The sequence below is a fragment of the Porcisia hertigi genome, chromosome 11 (assembly GCF_017918235.1).
Source record: "Porcisia hertigi strain C119 chromosome 11, whole genome shotgun sequence".
In the NCBI taxonomy this organism is placed as follows: domain Eukaryota; phylum Euglenozoa; class Kinetoplastea; order Trypanosomatida; family Trypanosomatidae; genus Porcisia; species Porcisia hertigi.
Genome location: NC_090570.1, coordinates 223012 through 235539, shown reverse-complemented (window position 1 = coordinate 235539; position 12528 = coordinate 223012). Strand labels below are relative to the sequence as shown.

Here is a 12528-nt window from a genome sequence, read left to right as displayed (position 1 = left end):
GACAGATGACCTACCCAACTCAACCTGCTCGCCGACCCCGTCGTTATCGTTGTCGCCAATGCCGTCACAGAGTTGACTAGCAAACTCTACTCGACCCTGTGTCGCACGGTCGAAGTCGACGTCCTCATCCAAGGAGAGGGACACCGTCGGCGAATGCGGCGGGGTGCACCTGAAAGCACACCCCTCTGGTGCAGGCGATAACGAGGACTGCGATGAGGACAGCCTCAACGACAGCGATGTGAAGAATGAGGCGCGCCTGTCTGCGAGAATTTGACGAGGCAAACGCGGCTGGTGATCATCCGAGGAGGCCCAACGGCTGCTGCTGTTATTTTGAGCGCATCCGCTGGGGTTTTCCAACTCTGCCAACTCGGCCGGTGGCGCATTAGGCTGCGACGTCGAGCCCACGTTGGTCCCCATTTTCAGGGGATATTGGGTCACGGCCGCAGCATCTTCGTGAAGTGCGTACCCAGCAAGCAGTGCGGTCTGCTGGCTCACTGCGTGCCACCGCTTCAACACATTCTCGGAGACCTGCGATGGGTGCTGCGTCTGCAGCGTCGAAGCACCCGAATAGAGCGGAGGATCACTGCTCATAGATGATGGAAAGAGGCCGTAAGTATCTACAGTGGTGAGGGGCATCAAGAATGCCTGTGCAGAAGCTACAACACTGCTGGAGACCTGCGAAGGTGTCTGTTGCTGGTGGCGAGTCCGGTCTTGGGCACTCTTCCACTGGAGGTGCACCTCCTCCACCTCTCGAGAGCTGCCTTTGGATTCCCACAAGGTCGATGGGAGCATGGTTGTATCCACCCTCGCGCTGAGCTTCAGTAGGGCGCTGTCGTTTGCAGGAAACGATTGCCCCTTCAAATATGCCTCGGAAGGTGGAGAAGAGCGGCAAACAAACAAAACTCGTCCCAATGCGCTTGGGAGGGGGAGGGAGGGATGCGTGTGTGGCGGTGTTTATGGGTGTGTGTATACGCCGCGTAGAAGCCCCTGAGTTTTTAAAAAGTAAGCGGGGAAGTCAAAACGGATGAGCTCGAGAGTAGCGCACACGCAGAGACACGCAACAGGGGGGGTAGAATAAAAAAAAAGTAATAAATGAATAAAATGTGTGACAAAAACGAAATAAAACTCAGCAGCAACGAACGGCAAATAATCTTTTCTGAAGACAAGGGCGGGGGGAATGGAGTGATGGGGAGTGATGGGGAGTGATGGGGAGGGGGGGGAGGGGAGTGATGGGGAAGGTGTATGCGGGTAACAAAGGAATGAAGTAAAACGGTTCGCGTGCAAAGGAAAAAAAAAGCAATGAAGAAAATAATAATAATAATCTCAAAATAATATTTGAATATCCAAAGAAATATCGATCGCCCACGGAGGGAGCGAACAATATATATATATATATATATATGTGTATATACACACACGCCCACGCGACCCTGTGGGAACCAAAACCGAACAAACAATAAATATGAGGTGCAATTTACGAGAAGTGCAACCAAAAAAAAAAACGGAACAAAAACGACAAAGACAGGCGTGGCGCTCCTGCCTTTCGCTCTGTTTATCTCTGTCTGTGTCCGTCTGTGTGTCTATCTGTGTGTGTGTGTTATTTGCGTAGGAGGGAAGGAGAAAAGCGGGCGGGAGGAGGGCGCAGAGAGGAACGTGTTTTGTTGTTGTTGTTGTTGCGGTGGGGGAAAGGGAAGAAAAAAAAATAATCTGCACGGATGCACAAACACAGACGCACACACACCTTGGCAAGTGTTCACCCAATATTACATAAAAACGTAGTGATACACAATACACAGATGGAGAATGTAGACAGAGAGCCCCGAAACGAAAAGTATATGTACATACAAAGGAAGCAACCTCGGATAAGGAGGCAACAACGGGGGCGGCAGCGGAGGCAAACAAAATCGCGTCGACAAGAGGGCGTAGCAACAATGGAACAAGGAGCGAAATATATGTATATATACAAGGGAAGCCAGGCAAAGAAGACACACACACACGAACACGATTTGAGGCACAAAGAGCAAGAACGTGTGGGTGTGTGCCGGTGGATGTGTACTGAAAAAGGAGGGGAGGGGGGAGACAGACAGAAAGCCACAAGATGTAAAAACAAATGAGGGAAAAGAGAGCAGCCGCGAACTCAGTCAAGAATGAAAAATCAAAATATACAGGGAGAAAAGGAGAGAAAATAAAACACAGATAAAAAAGCGAGACACACTGCGCTCTGCACAGTGTATTACGGGGATTGGAGGGAGGGAGGGAGGGAGGGGGGGGGGTGAAGGGTGAGGACGAGGAGAGAAGAAAAAAAGGGAAAAAAAATCTCACAGATTTTTGTTGCCGATCGTCGATGAAAACAGTGTGAGGGAAAAAAATGTTTTTCTTTTCTTCTGAGGAGTGGTGGGGGAATAAGAATATTAATCAGATATATAAAGGTGTGTATATGTATACATACACACACACACACACACACACACACACACACAGATGCAGAAATGTTTGTGAAAAACGTGCGGATGTTCACTTGTGGAAGACACAAATACAAAATCGAAGAGGGGGAGGAGGAGGAGAAAGAGATTTTTAACAAAAAATAATAAAAAAAGAAACCGTTCCGGAGTTTCCCAGCGATGCGAAGGTTCAGTCCAAAAAGCAAAGAATACACACGCGAACGCAAACACAAACACCGCTTGTAAAAAGAATGTAAAATATATAGAAAAAGGAGGAGGGGAGTAGAAAACGGGCGATAAAGGGAGATGAAGCACGATGGGGGGGGGGAGGATTCGTATACGCAAGTGCTGTTGATAAAAAAAAGTGGAGGAGGTGGAAGAAATAGGGGGAAGAGTGAAGAGGGTAGTAATAAGTGAGGAGACCAGCAAATGCACAGAAAAGGGTGTTTTCAAAAATAGGAATAATAAACTAGACCAACGGTTGGGGCAGTTGGTATGCGTGTGTGTGTGTGTGTGTGTGTGTGTGTAGGGAGTGGGGAGTGGGGCGCGTGGATCAGCCAACCGTGTCTGCGTGTGTACTGGGGATGGTGCACTCGGGTACGTGAAATCCTTTTGTTGTTGGTTATTGTTTTTGCTTCACCGCCGCCCCCCCCCTGCCCGTTAATCCTTTTGTTTTCTGATGCGTCGACTTTCCAGCGTGGGGGGTACCACCTCCCTTTGCCTCTGTTCACTGATTGGGGGGGGGAGGGGGGGATGTTGAGGAATGAAGATCTGAAGAGCAGAAGTAGAGCCGATCGGTTCGTATGGCGAGTCGAGACGCCCTTTTTCTCTCCTCTTGACACCAACAGCAACGATGATGAATGAAGTGCTGCAAAAAAAAAAACGAAGGGGGCACTATGAGAGAGGAGGCAGGACGGACAAAAAAAAGGTGAGAAACCCTGGTGTGCAGGACGGGGTGGGGGGGTGGGGGAGGGGGCGAGAGAGAGAATAGGGGGAATAATAAAAACCCCTACACTGCCGCGCGAGAGACGAAGCGACCAAAAATATAAATAAATATATATACAACAGATATTTGGAAAAAAAAAACGGTGTTTTTTTTTTTGGGGGGGGTGTTTGGGGCTTCTCTCCGCACACGAGTGCAAACGCCACTTCGCGTAAGCCTCTCAATCCACCACGAAAATAAAAAGCCAAGACAAAACAAAAACGGATCAAAAACGTCACCCAATTCCTGCAAGAACGAAGAGCCGAGAGAGAGAGAGAGGAGGGGGAGAGGGAGAGGGAGGGGGAGAGGGAGAGGGAGGGGGAGGGGGAGGGGGAGGGAGAGGAAGGGTAGAATGTCTGGTTCACTGTGGTACGAGAAAAAAAAAAGAGCCAGCAGATACAAAGCAAGGCGCAATGGGAAAAACGTTTCTTCAACCTCAACACACAGACGCAGACGGACACAAAAAAAAAAACGGGCCCAGTGTGTAAAACAGAGCGAAGGCCAGCGAAAAAGGGGGGAGGAGACACAAAGAAAGGAATGAATGCAAAAAGAAAACCTTCTGATATATACATACATATATATATATACACGTGTGTGGAGGAAGGGGGGGATAACGGCACAAAAAGAATTACTTGGGGGAGGCAAGGGGGAGACAGAACGAGAAGCCCCCCAGAAAGTGTCCTGCCACTCTGTGTGAATGCGCGTGTGTTGGCACCCTTCCCTATTCGTGTTTAATGGACAGGTGCAAAGGAACGTGTTTGTGGAAGGGGAGGGACAAGGAGAGGGGAGGGGGAGGGAGGGGGAGGGAGGGGAGTAAAAATATATATATACAGACAGAGGGACAAAAAAAAAGACGTGCAGTGGGAGAAAATATGTGAAACACTTAGAGAGTGGGAGCAAGGGGTGGAGTGAGGCTAGGAGCGTGAGGGGGGGTGAGGGGGGCGTTGAGAAAAGCGAACGAAGGCCCGTAGATCACGCGGGAGAAAACGTATACACAGCCTAACAAACACCACAGAATTAAACACCGCCAGAGGCGTGGGGAAGGGGGAGGGAGTCCGTGGGTGAATGAGAGTGGCAGAAAAAGGAGGAGGAAGTAAGAGACCTTAGATTTGTGAAGCCGTGCCCCCGTGTTTTGTGGTTGTTGGTTGTTTTGAGCGACACACATCGTCGTGGAGGGGTGCCCCGATGTCATTTTTAAAAAGGGGCAACACAGGACACATGTGATCGTTTGTTTTTTTGCCCACCACCACCACCGGGTGGAGTGCGAAGCGAAAAGAAAAGAGAAAAAATGAGCAGAAAAATGATAGAAAGTTGTGAGCGCAAGTCATGAGTCGCAACGCTGATAAAACGGGGCGAGGGACTCCCAAATACATTGGGAGAAGAAGCCCCCCACCACCACTACTGAAAACGCTGCAGTCGCCTCGCCTCGCCCCCCACCGGGGGGGGAGGGATGGAAGGGGGGGGAAGGGGAATACTGAGAGCAAGGGCTAGACAATTGGTGGGCACGGGTTGTTCAGTCACACAATTCACATTGCAGACAAGACCAACACAAAAAAAAAAATACATGTCACCCTCCTCTTGGCAAATGCCACCACCACCACCACCACCACCACCACCAGCCTTCCCCTTCCAGGCGGGGATCATCCGCCACCTTCTCAGTGAACGCCGATGCACCACACACACACACACACACACACACATCCATCCATATATGTACACAGACATATATGCCCGCAGACGAGTGTATACATGAACATACGCTCAGAGAGTGGGAGGCGGAGAGATTTTTTTTAATGGTGAGCAACCGCTTTGCCTGCCCCTCCCCTCCTCCAAATATATATATGTTTCTTACGTTTTTCTTAAAGCGTTTCTTTCCCTTATATATATATATATATCAACATTGCGTGGAAGGCGCAGCTTTCGCTGTAATGGCATTCACTCAAGTGCGTCCCACGCACCTGAAGCAAAGCGAAAAGAAAAAAGAGAGAGAGAGAGCTGCTCTTGGAAACGTCGTCTCCCTCATTTGATTAACATGTGTTCGAACACATCCGCTTCCGCGAAAAGCAGCAGAACGGTGCAGGTGCGCGCACACATCCACACAACACAGGAAGGGGGGAGGAGGGGGGTACTCGATTGTTAAGGGACGGCGGCAACGTAACCAACCCAAAGATCTCACCTCACACACAAAGTGGCAAAAAGAAACACCTACGGTGCATGAATGAAACACGGAAGAGGGAGGGAGCGGGTGGGGGGATAGGGGGATGGGAAACGGGGGGGAGGGGGGCGGGGGTAACTCCACGCGCGGGAAAAAAAAACATAATAAAAACGGGGAAGACACCGTGTCCCGCAGAATACAAAAGTGACACACAGCCGCTGCAACACTGGGATGCGTATGTATACATATACATACACGCTTACAGAGACAACGGTTCCCCCCCCCCCTCCCCTCGTCACCCTCTCGCCCTTCCCTCCCCCTCCCGCCCGCCCTCTCTTCTCCTTCCTGGAGGGTGCTCCTTCACCTGTCTCTTTTCTGCCCCCCCCCCTCTCCCGCTCACCACAACTCATCGTCGCACTCATTATCCGTGCTCGCCCCCGATGTCGACCCTAAAACAAGTCGTCTCCACTGTCGTAGCCGCTCCCTCCCCCACCACGACGACGACCGCCGCGATGTGACAAACGATCGTGATGGGGCGGTGACGGCTGCGAGTTATGCAATCGCTGATCATAGCCACGTGAAGCACCACCGCCGCGATCGCTTCCGGACTGCGTCTGGCGTCGGCCACCGTAGTTGTCATGGGATCGCTCCGCGTGGTGTCGATAGCTATTCCCTTGGAAGCGGTCTCGACCGTGTAGAAGAGGCGATGACGGTAAGGCAGAGCCGCCGCCGCCGGCAGGGGAGAAGGACGGCGATTCGTAGCGCCGTCGTTGATTATCCCAGTTGCCACCCTCACGGCGGCTGTTGCCGCTCGGATTGCCACCGAGGCGTTGGTCACGCTCATCACGCCAGTCGCGCTCACGGCGCTGGCCACCACCACTACCAACACCTGCGCGATCGTTTCCATAGCGCGTGAAGGAGGAAGCCGATGACTGGGCTCCGCTGGGGGGACTGCCATATGACCTCTGGGGATGCTGCTGTTGCGATGAGTGAACAAAGCCACTGTTACTGCCACTGCTGTTGGGAGGCACACCTGTCGCGGTGTTGGAGCCCCTACGGCGTATGGCATCCGCGATGAGTTGATTCCGGCGTTCAAAGTTGTCCGGGTTGACCTGCTCGCGCTGTCGGCAGTCGAAGATGGTGTGCCCACGGACGCCGCAGAAGCAGCAAGTCCATAGAGTTGTGTGTGGCACCGCGGCGGGGCCGGTGGAAGCCGACGCAACCAGGGCGTACGAGGAGGGCGGCGCTATGGTGGAGCAGTCAAAGTGGCCGTACTCGTTGCACGCCACACAGCGCACAGCCTCCATGCCGCTCGGCTCTCCTGCTGCGGCCGCTGTCTTCAGGGTTATTGCATGCCACTCGGAAGGCGTCGGGTACACGATGAACGGCGACGGTGTCACAACGAGCGTGCATCGGTGAGGTGACCCGTACGGACCGCGTTTCTGGTGGCAGGTACGGCACAGCGAGTTGGGGCAAGCCGGTTTCTCGTGCCCTGACATACCGCAGCTCCAGCACACCTTGACTGGCGGTGCGCTGCCGCTGGTACCAGTGTTTTGAATGGAGTCGTAGTAGCGCTGCCGGCCTCGAGGAGGGAGGAGGGGGGACCCGGCAGCTGCCGCAGCTGGAGCAGCGGTAGCGGTAGCGGGTGCAGCGCCGGTGGTGGGCAGAGGCAGATTGTCGAGGGAGTCCACGTCATCGGAACCGCTGTCGCCGATGGTCATCACATCGGTTTTGGGGGCCTCATCGTGCTCGTCACCTTTCGTTTGCCCATTCTTCAGGGACAAATTTTCTGAGACAGCGCCAGCCGCAGCAGCAGACTCGCTTGGACCCGGCGCAGTGCATGAGGAGCTGTAGAAGGAGACAGCAAAGACAGTGCTCACACTGGCATCCCTGTTCACTGCCCCGGCTGCACTAGGCTGCCCGTGACGGTGGTGGTGGGAAGACGAGTGAGCCGTCATGCTCGTGCTGCTGGCATCTATCATGAGCGGTGCAGCGCCGCTGCTCCCCCCACCCGGAGAGTCTGTGCGAGCACCCCCAGCCACTGCCTCGCCGACGAGGTGACTACTTTGCTGGTCATTAGAAGACTTGCACGTAAAGGCTTGCTTGCAAACGCATATGTAGTCGACCACCTCCATATCCGCGTTAAATACGGGCTTCATCTCGCAACATTCTGCTTTGCGCCGCACATTGTGTACATAGCACTGCGCGAAGCCACTTGGGGTGGACACCGCCTTGCTCGGTGGCAACCCAATCAAATCCGTCATGAGGGACCGGGGCGGGGACCGAGCCAATGAAGACAGGTGAAGCAAGAAGCAGAGAAAGAGAGCGAGAGCGAGCGATGTGATGTGATGCGCTTGAAGATGGGCGTCGCGCTAAAGGTGCGGTGTGGCCGTGGTTATTAGTGCTCGCGGCAGCACGACTCCCAAACCTTCCTTTTTGTGTCGCTGCTCCTTCCTATCTTTTAATTGTATGTTTCGTGTTTGAATACTGTTTTCCTTTTTGTGTGTGTGTGTGTGTGTTTGGGTGTGCTTGTGTGTGTGTGTGTGTGTGTGTGCTGAGAGGAACACACCAGGGTGGCAGGAGTGGCAGGAGCTGTCGTTCAATGAATTAAAATTCCAGACACACACACACACACAGACGTACACACGCAGTCCATGAGTTACGTGGGGAGAGAGACAGGGGAGAGGGGGGGGGACAAAAGATGGGCAGAAAGACAGTAATTGTTTGTTTTGTGTTTGTGTGTGTGTGTGTGTGTGGCCCCTGTTCACCCATAGGGATTGGGAGGAGGAGGGGGAGGAGGGGGGGGGGGGGAAGGGCGGACTCTTCTACGCAACAACAACTTTACAGGCAGTGTTGTTGTGTCGGCTCCTCTTCAGATACGAAATGGGTGATAAAACTACACACAGAAAGAGACGCAAAATACACACACACATACGCTCAAAATGTGTGCGTGCGCGTTAGGGGGGGGGGGAGCGGGTACATGGCCCAGCGAAAAAAAAAGTGAAGTCCGTTTATGCCTACCTTTGCGGAGATCATAAATTGCACGAGACGCTTCTCCTGCGTTGAGGACTCACCGAAAGTCCCGTATTATTTCACTCACCCCCCCCCCTCTCTCTCACCCTCTGCCCAGCGCTCTCTCATCCCTTCATCTCAGGACCCGAAACTCTTTTGTTTGGACTTCACCTCACCGGCGCTCGCTGTTTTTTTTGTGGGGGAGGGGAGGGGGAGGAGGGGGAATGGGGAGCCAGCAGTACCGGGCGAGGGGCAGTCCGCAAAAAAAAAAAACACAGAAACGCAGAGAGAGAGAGGGACGCCGCGCACCACACAACAACAGACGCGGAGCGCAGCAAGAAGTGTGAGGGGTGGAGTTAAGGGTAGAAAAGTGCGCAGGACACACACACGCACACACACACACAGACACACGTCACAACAGCCCTGCGCAGAAATATCTCGTATACAAAAACTAGACCTCTATTAGCTCTCCCCCATCGGAGCGAGTCGCGTCGCGCGCAGTGCCTCTGCCACAACGACACGTGTGTCCTCCGGCGCGATCACGCCGTCATCCCAGAGGCGCGCGGTACTGTAGTAGCACGACCCCTCTCTCTCGTACTTGCTCTTGACCTTATTCTTGAAAGCGGAAACCTCGGCCTCCGAGGCATCCTTCAGGTTGCGGTTCGTCAAGGCAAGGACCGTGGCGGCCTGCGTCCCACCCATCACGCTGATTCGGGCGTTAGGCCACATAAACAGAAACCGCGGCTCGAAGGCGCGTCCACACATGCCGTAGTTGCCGGCGCCGTAACTGCCACCAATAAGCACCGTAATTTTTGGCACTGGTGCAGTGGAGACTGCAGTCACAAGTCGAGCGCCATGGCGAGCGATGCCGCCCTCCTCGTACTTCTTACCTACCATGAAGCCCGAGATGTTCTGAAGGAAAAGCAGCGGCACCTTCCGCTGTGTGCACAAACCGATGAAGTGTGCCCCTTTCAGGGCGGACTCCGAGTAGAGAATGCCGTTGTTGGCAATGATGCCCACCTGCATTCCCTCAATCCTGGCAAAACCACACACAAGTGTTGCACCGTAGAGGGCCTTGAACTCGTCGAAGCGGCTGCCATCCACGATGCGGGCGATGATGGCCCGCACGTCGAAGCCCTTGACAACGCTCGCGTTCATATCTGGGATAAAGCCACCCAGCTCTCTCTGGTCATACAGCGGGGGCTCCGGTTTCACATCAGTTGGGTTTTGCTTCTCGTTGTACTCCTTCAAGTTCAAGTTCGCCACAACGCGGCGCGCGATATACAAGGCGTGCAGGTCATCCGTCGCGCAGTGGTCCGTCACGCCACTGATGCGGCAGTGAACGTCCGCGCCGCCGAGATCCTGCGCTGTCACCTTCTCCCCGGTCGCCGCGAGGACCAGTGGGGGGCCACCCAGGAAGACGGTGCCGTTGCCTGCCACGATGATGCTCTCATCTGCCATGGCTGGCACGTAGGCGCCCCCTGCTGTACAGCTGCCCATCACCACGGCAATCTGTGAGATGGACTTGGCAGACATTCTCGCTTCATTAAAAAATATGTGGCCAAAGTGCTGCTCATCAGGAAATACGTCGTCCTGACGGCTGAGGTTGGCACCGCCGCTGTCGACGAGGTAAATGCAGGGCAGGTGGTTCTGCTCCGCAATTTTTTGTGCGCGCAAATGCTTCTTCACGGTGATGGGGTAATACGTTCCGCCCTTCACAGTCGCGTCGTTCGCCACGAGCATGCACCGAACGCCGTTCACGACGCCGATGCCTGTGACAATACCGCCACTGTAGCACCGCTCGTACTCCTTCTTCTTCTCGTCCCAATACAAGTCCCACCCGGCCAGCTGTGAGAGCTCGAGGAAGCGGTTCCCGGGATCGAGAAGGCGCTCAATGCGCTCGCGCGCGAGCATCTTGCCCCGACCCAGGTGTAGCTTGCGAGCACGGTCGTCGCTCTCGATGGAGGTGATAGAGACTCCGGCCCTGGCAGCCTCCTCCACTGAGACGATCCCGCCCGCCTGCACGTACCGCACGCGCGCGCGCAGCTGGTCCACTAATCCTTCCATGCGGGCCAGGTTTTCCTGAAAAACTGGGTCAGACGTGTCGACCGGATAGCGCAGCGTGTGAGGGCACTGCGTAGTAGAGCGCTCGTAATCGATCGGGTGATGCGCGTAGAGGCGCGCGTAGTCGATCCTCTTGTCTTTGGCAAGGACGGCTGCCGTAGGCGCAGTTGGGGTGGTCTCCGGCTGAGTCGGCGTCGCGTCACTCTGGAGCCCCTCGATCATTTTCTTTTCATGATCCTCGCTAGCAGCCGCTGCCAGCGGCTTCGCATCGATGCCTTCACAGCGCCGAGGGCAAGATAGCGCTGACGTAGCAGCAGCGGTGGCTGCTGGAAGTGCGGCTGGAGTGGCAATTCGACGGAGCAGTGTAGCCATGCTGGAAGAAGAACCCGGCCCTCCCAAGCTACGCATCACCAAAGGGCAGAACATGTTGAGTGTTGTGTTGTGGAGACCACGTACGCTTACGTCACGAAAAGACGATTTAAAAAGTGTGTGATGGGGATTGGGTGGGTACGCATGCAGTCTTACCCATGCGCACAGAGGATTGAGGGGAGGGGGGAAGATGGGGAAAAAGGGAGGTCGCAGGGAGGGGTGGGGGGTGGAGGGGAAGAAAAAGGAAGGTCGCAGGGGGTGAGGAGAGAAGAGGGGGGAAAGGCCACCAAAAACAAGTCAGAGGATCCAAACAAAGAAATAAAAAATGATGGTAATGACTGTAAATGATAACGTGAAGTGCCCAGAAAAACAACCGTCCGTCTGTTCTCTCTTTTTTTTTGCGTGTGTGTGTGTGTGCGCGCGCGCGGGGGCGCGTGCTTCTTTACTGTGGTGTTTTGTCAATATGAGATTTTTTCGATGATGTTGAGCAGGACAGAAAAAAAGAATGAGGAGATCTTGGAGGGGGAAAAAGAGAGGGGGCTGTTCACTACTATCGTGGCCGTGTGTGTGTGTGTGTGTGTGTGTGTGTGACAAAACGTATAAAGGTGTGTCAGAAGAATATGCGTATTTTATAGAAATCAAAAAAAAAAGAGCAGGGAGGGAGTGAAAGAGAGAAAAAAAAGGGGGCAAATATTGCGGGCTGCACAGAGAAAATTCAACAACAACCGCTCACGTCCACATACGTTTACGTATCAGTGTGAGCATGTCTCGTCACGACCACACAATGTACAAAGCCTTCATGTCCCGAGCGCCACTCACAGAAGAGAGGGGAGAGAAGCTAAAGAAGACGCTCTCAAGTATATCAAGCTACTCAAATCGCAGGAGGGAGATGCTACGCCTCGAGCTCAAACATGTTTTTTTGGTGGACCCCTCCAACCCCATCCGTCTCCTCCCCCCCTTCTCGACACCAACAATGTTCTAATATTTTTTTTTGGGGGGGAGGGGAGGGGAGGGGAGGCGCGTTTTGGATGGACGATTCTTTTTTTTTTGCGTGTTTGTCTTCGGGAGGATTCCTCCTTCCTTCCCCCCCCCCGCCCCCCACCCTTCCTTCCCTGTCCCTTCCTTCGTTGGATGAGAATCCGCAAAATCGCCGCCTTCCCACACACAAACACAACGAGAGGTCAAAAAATTTTTTGAGAGAGCCCAAAGGAAAAATAAAGGGGGAGAGAGAAGAGTGATGTTTAGTGTGGAAGATAGGGGATGCAGACACGCTTCAGAGGCGAAGATGGAGGGTGGAAGGAGGAGGAGATGTTCCCTTCAGCCTCAAACCGACCTCTCCTCGGCCAGTGTGTGTGTATGTTGGGGGGGGGGGGGGGGCAAAGAAATGCAGGCGAGTCACGGATAGCTGCACCTATAAAAAGAACCACGAGAGCGTTGAACTGGGGAGCGGGGACACAGAAAATTTGAGACGGGGGGAAGGGGGAGGCGGGAGGCGGGAGAAGTGA

General features: G+C 54.0%; 2 protein-coding genes across 2 annotated transcripts; both read right to left on the bottom strand.

Moving 5' to 3' along the window:
• Window positions 1-6027: 6027 nt before the first annotated feature.
• On the bottom strand, window positions 6028-7842 carry JKF63_07013 (uncharacterized protein; the record flags this gene model as incomplete). The annotated part of the gene is made up of 1 exon (XM_067902957.1): window positions 6028-7842. One exon carries the CDS (start codon window positions 7840-7842, stop codon window positions 6028-6030), a length of 1815 nt encoding a protein of 604 aa, XP_067758966.1.
• Window positions 7843-9052: 1210 nt separating this feature from the next.
• Window positions 9053-11062, bottom strand: JKF63_07012 (uncharacterized protein; the record flags this gene model as incomplete). The annotated part of the gene is made up of 1 exon (XM_067902956.1): window positions 9053-11062. The coding sequence occupies one exon, from the start codon at window positions 11060-11062 to the stop codon at window positions 9053-9055; it is 2010 nt and encodes a 669-aa protein (XP_067758965.1).
• Between the last annotated feature and the right edge of the window lie 1466 nt (window positions 11063-12528).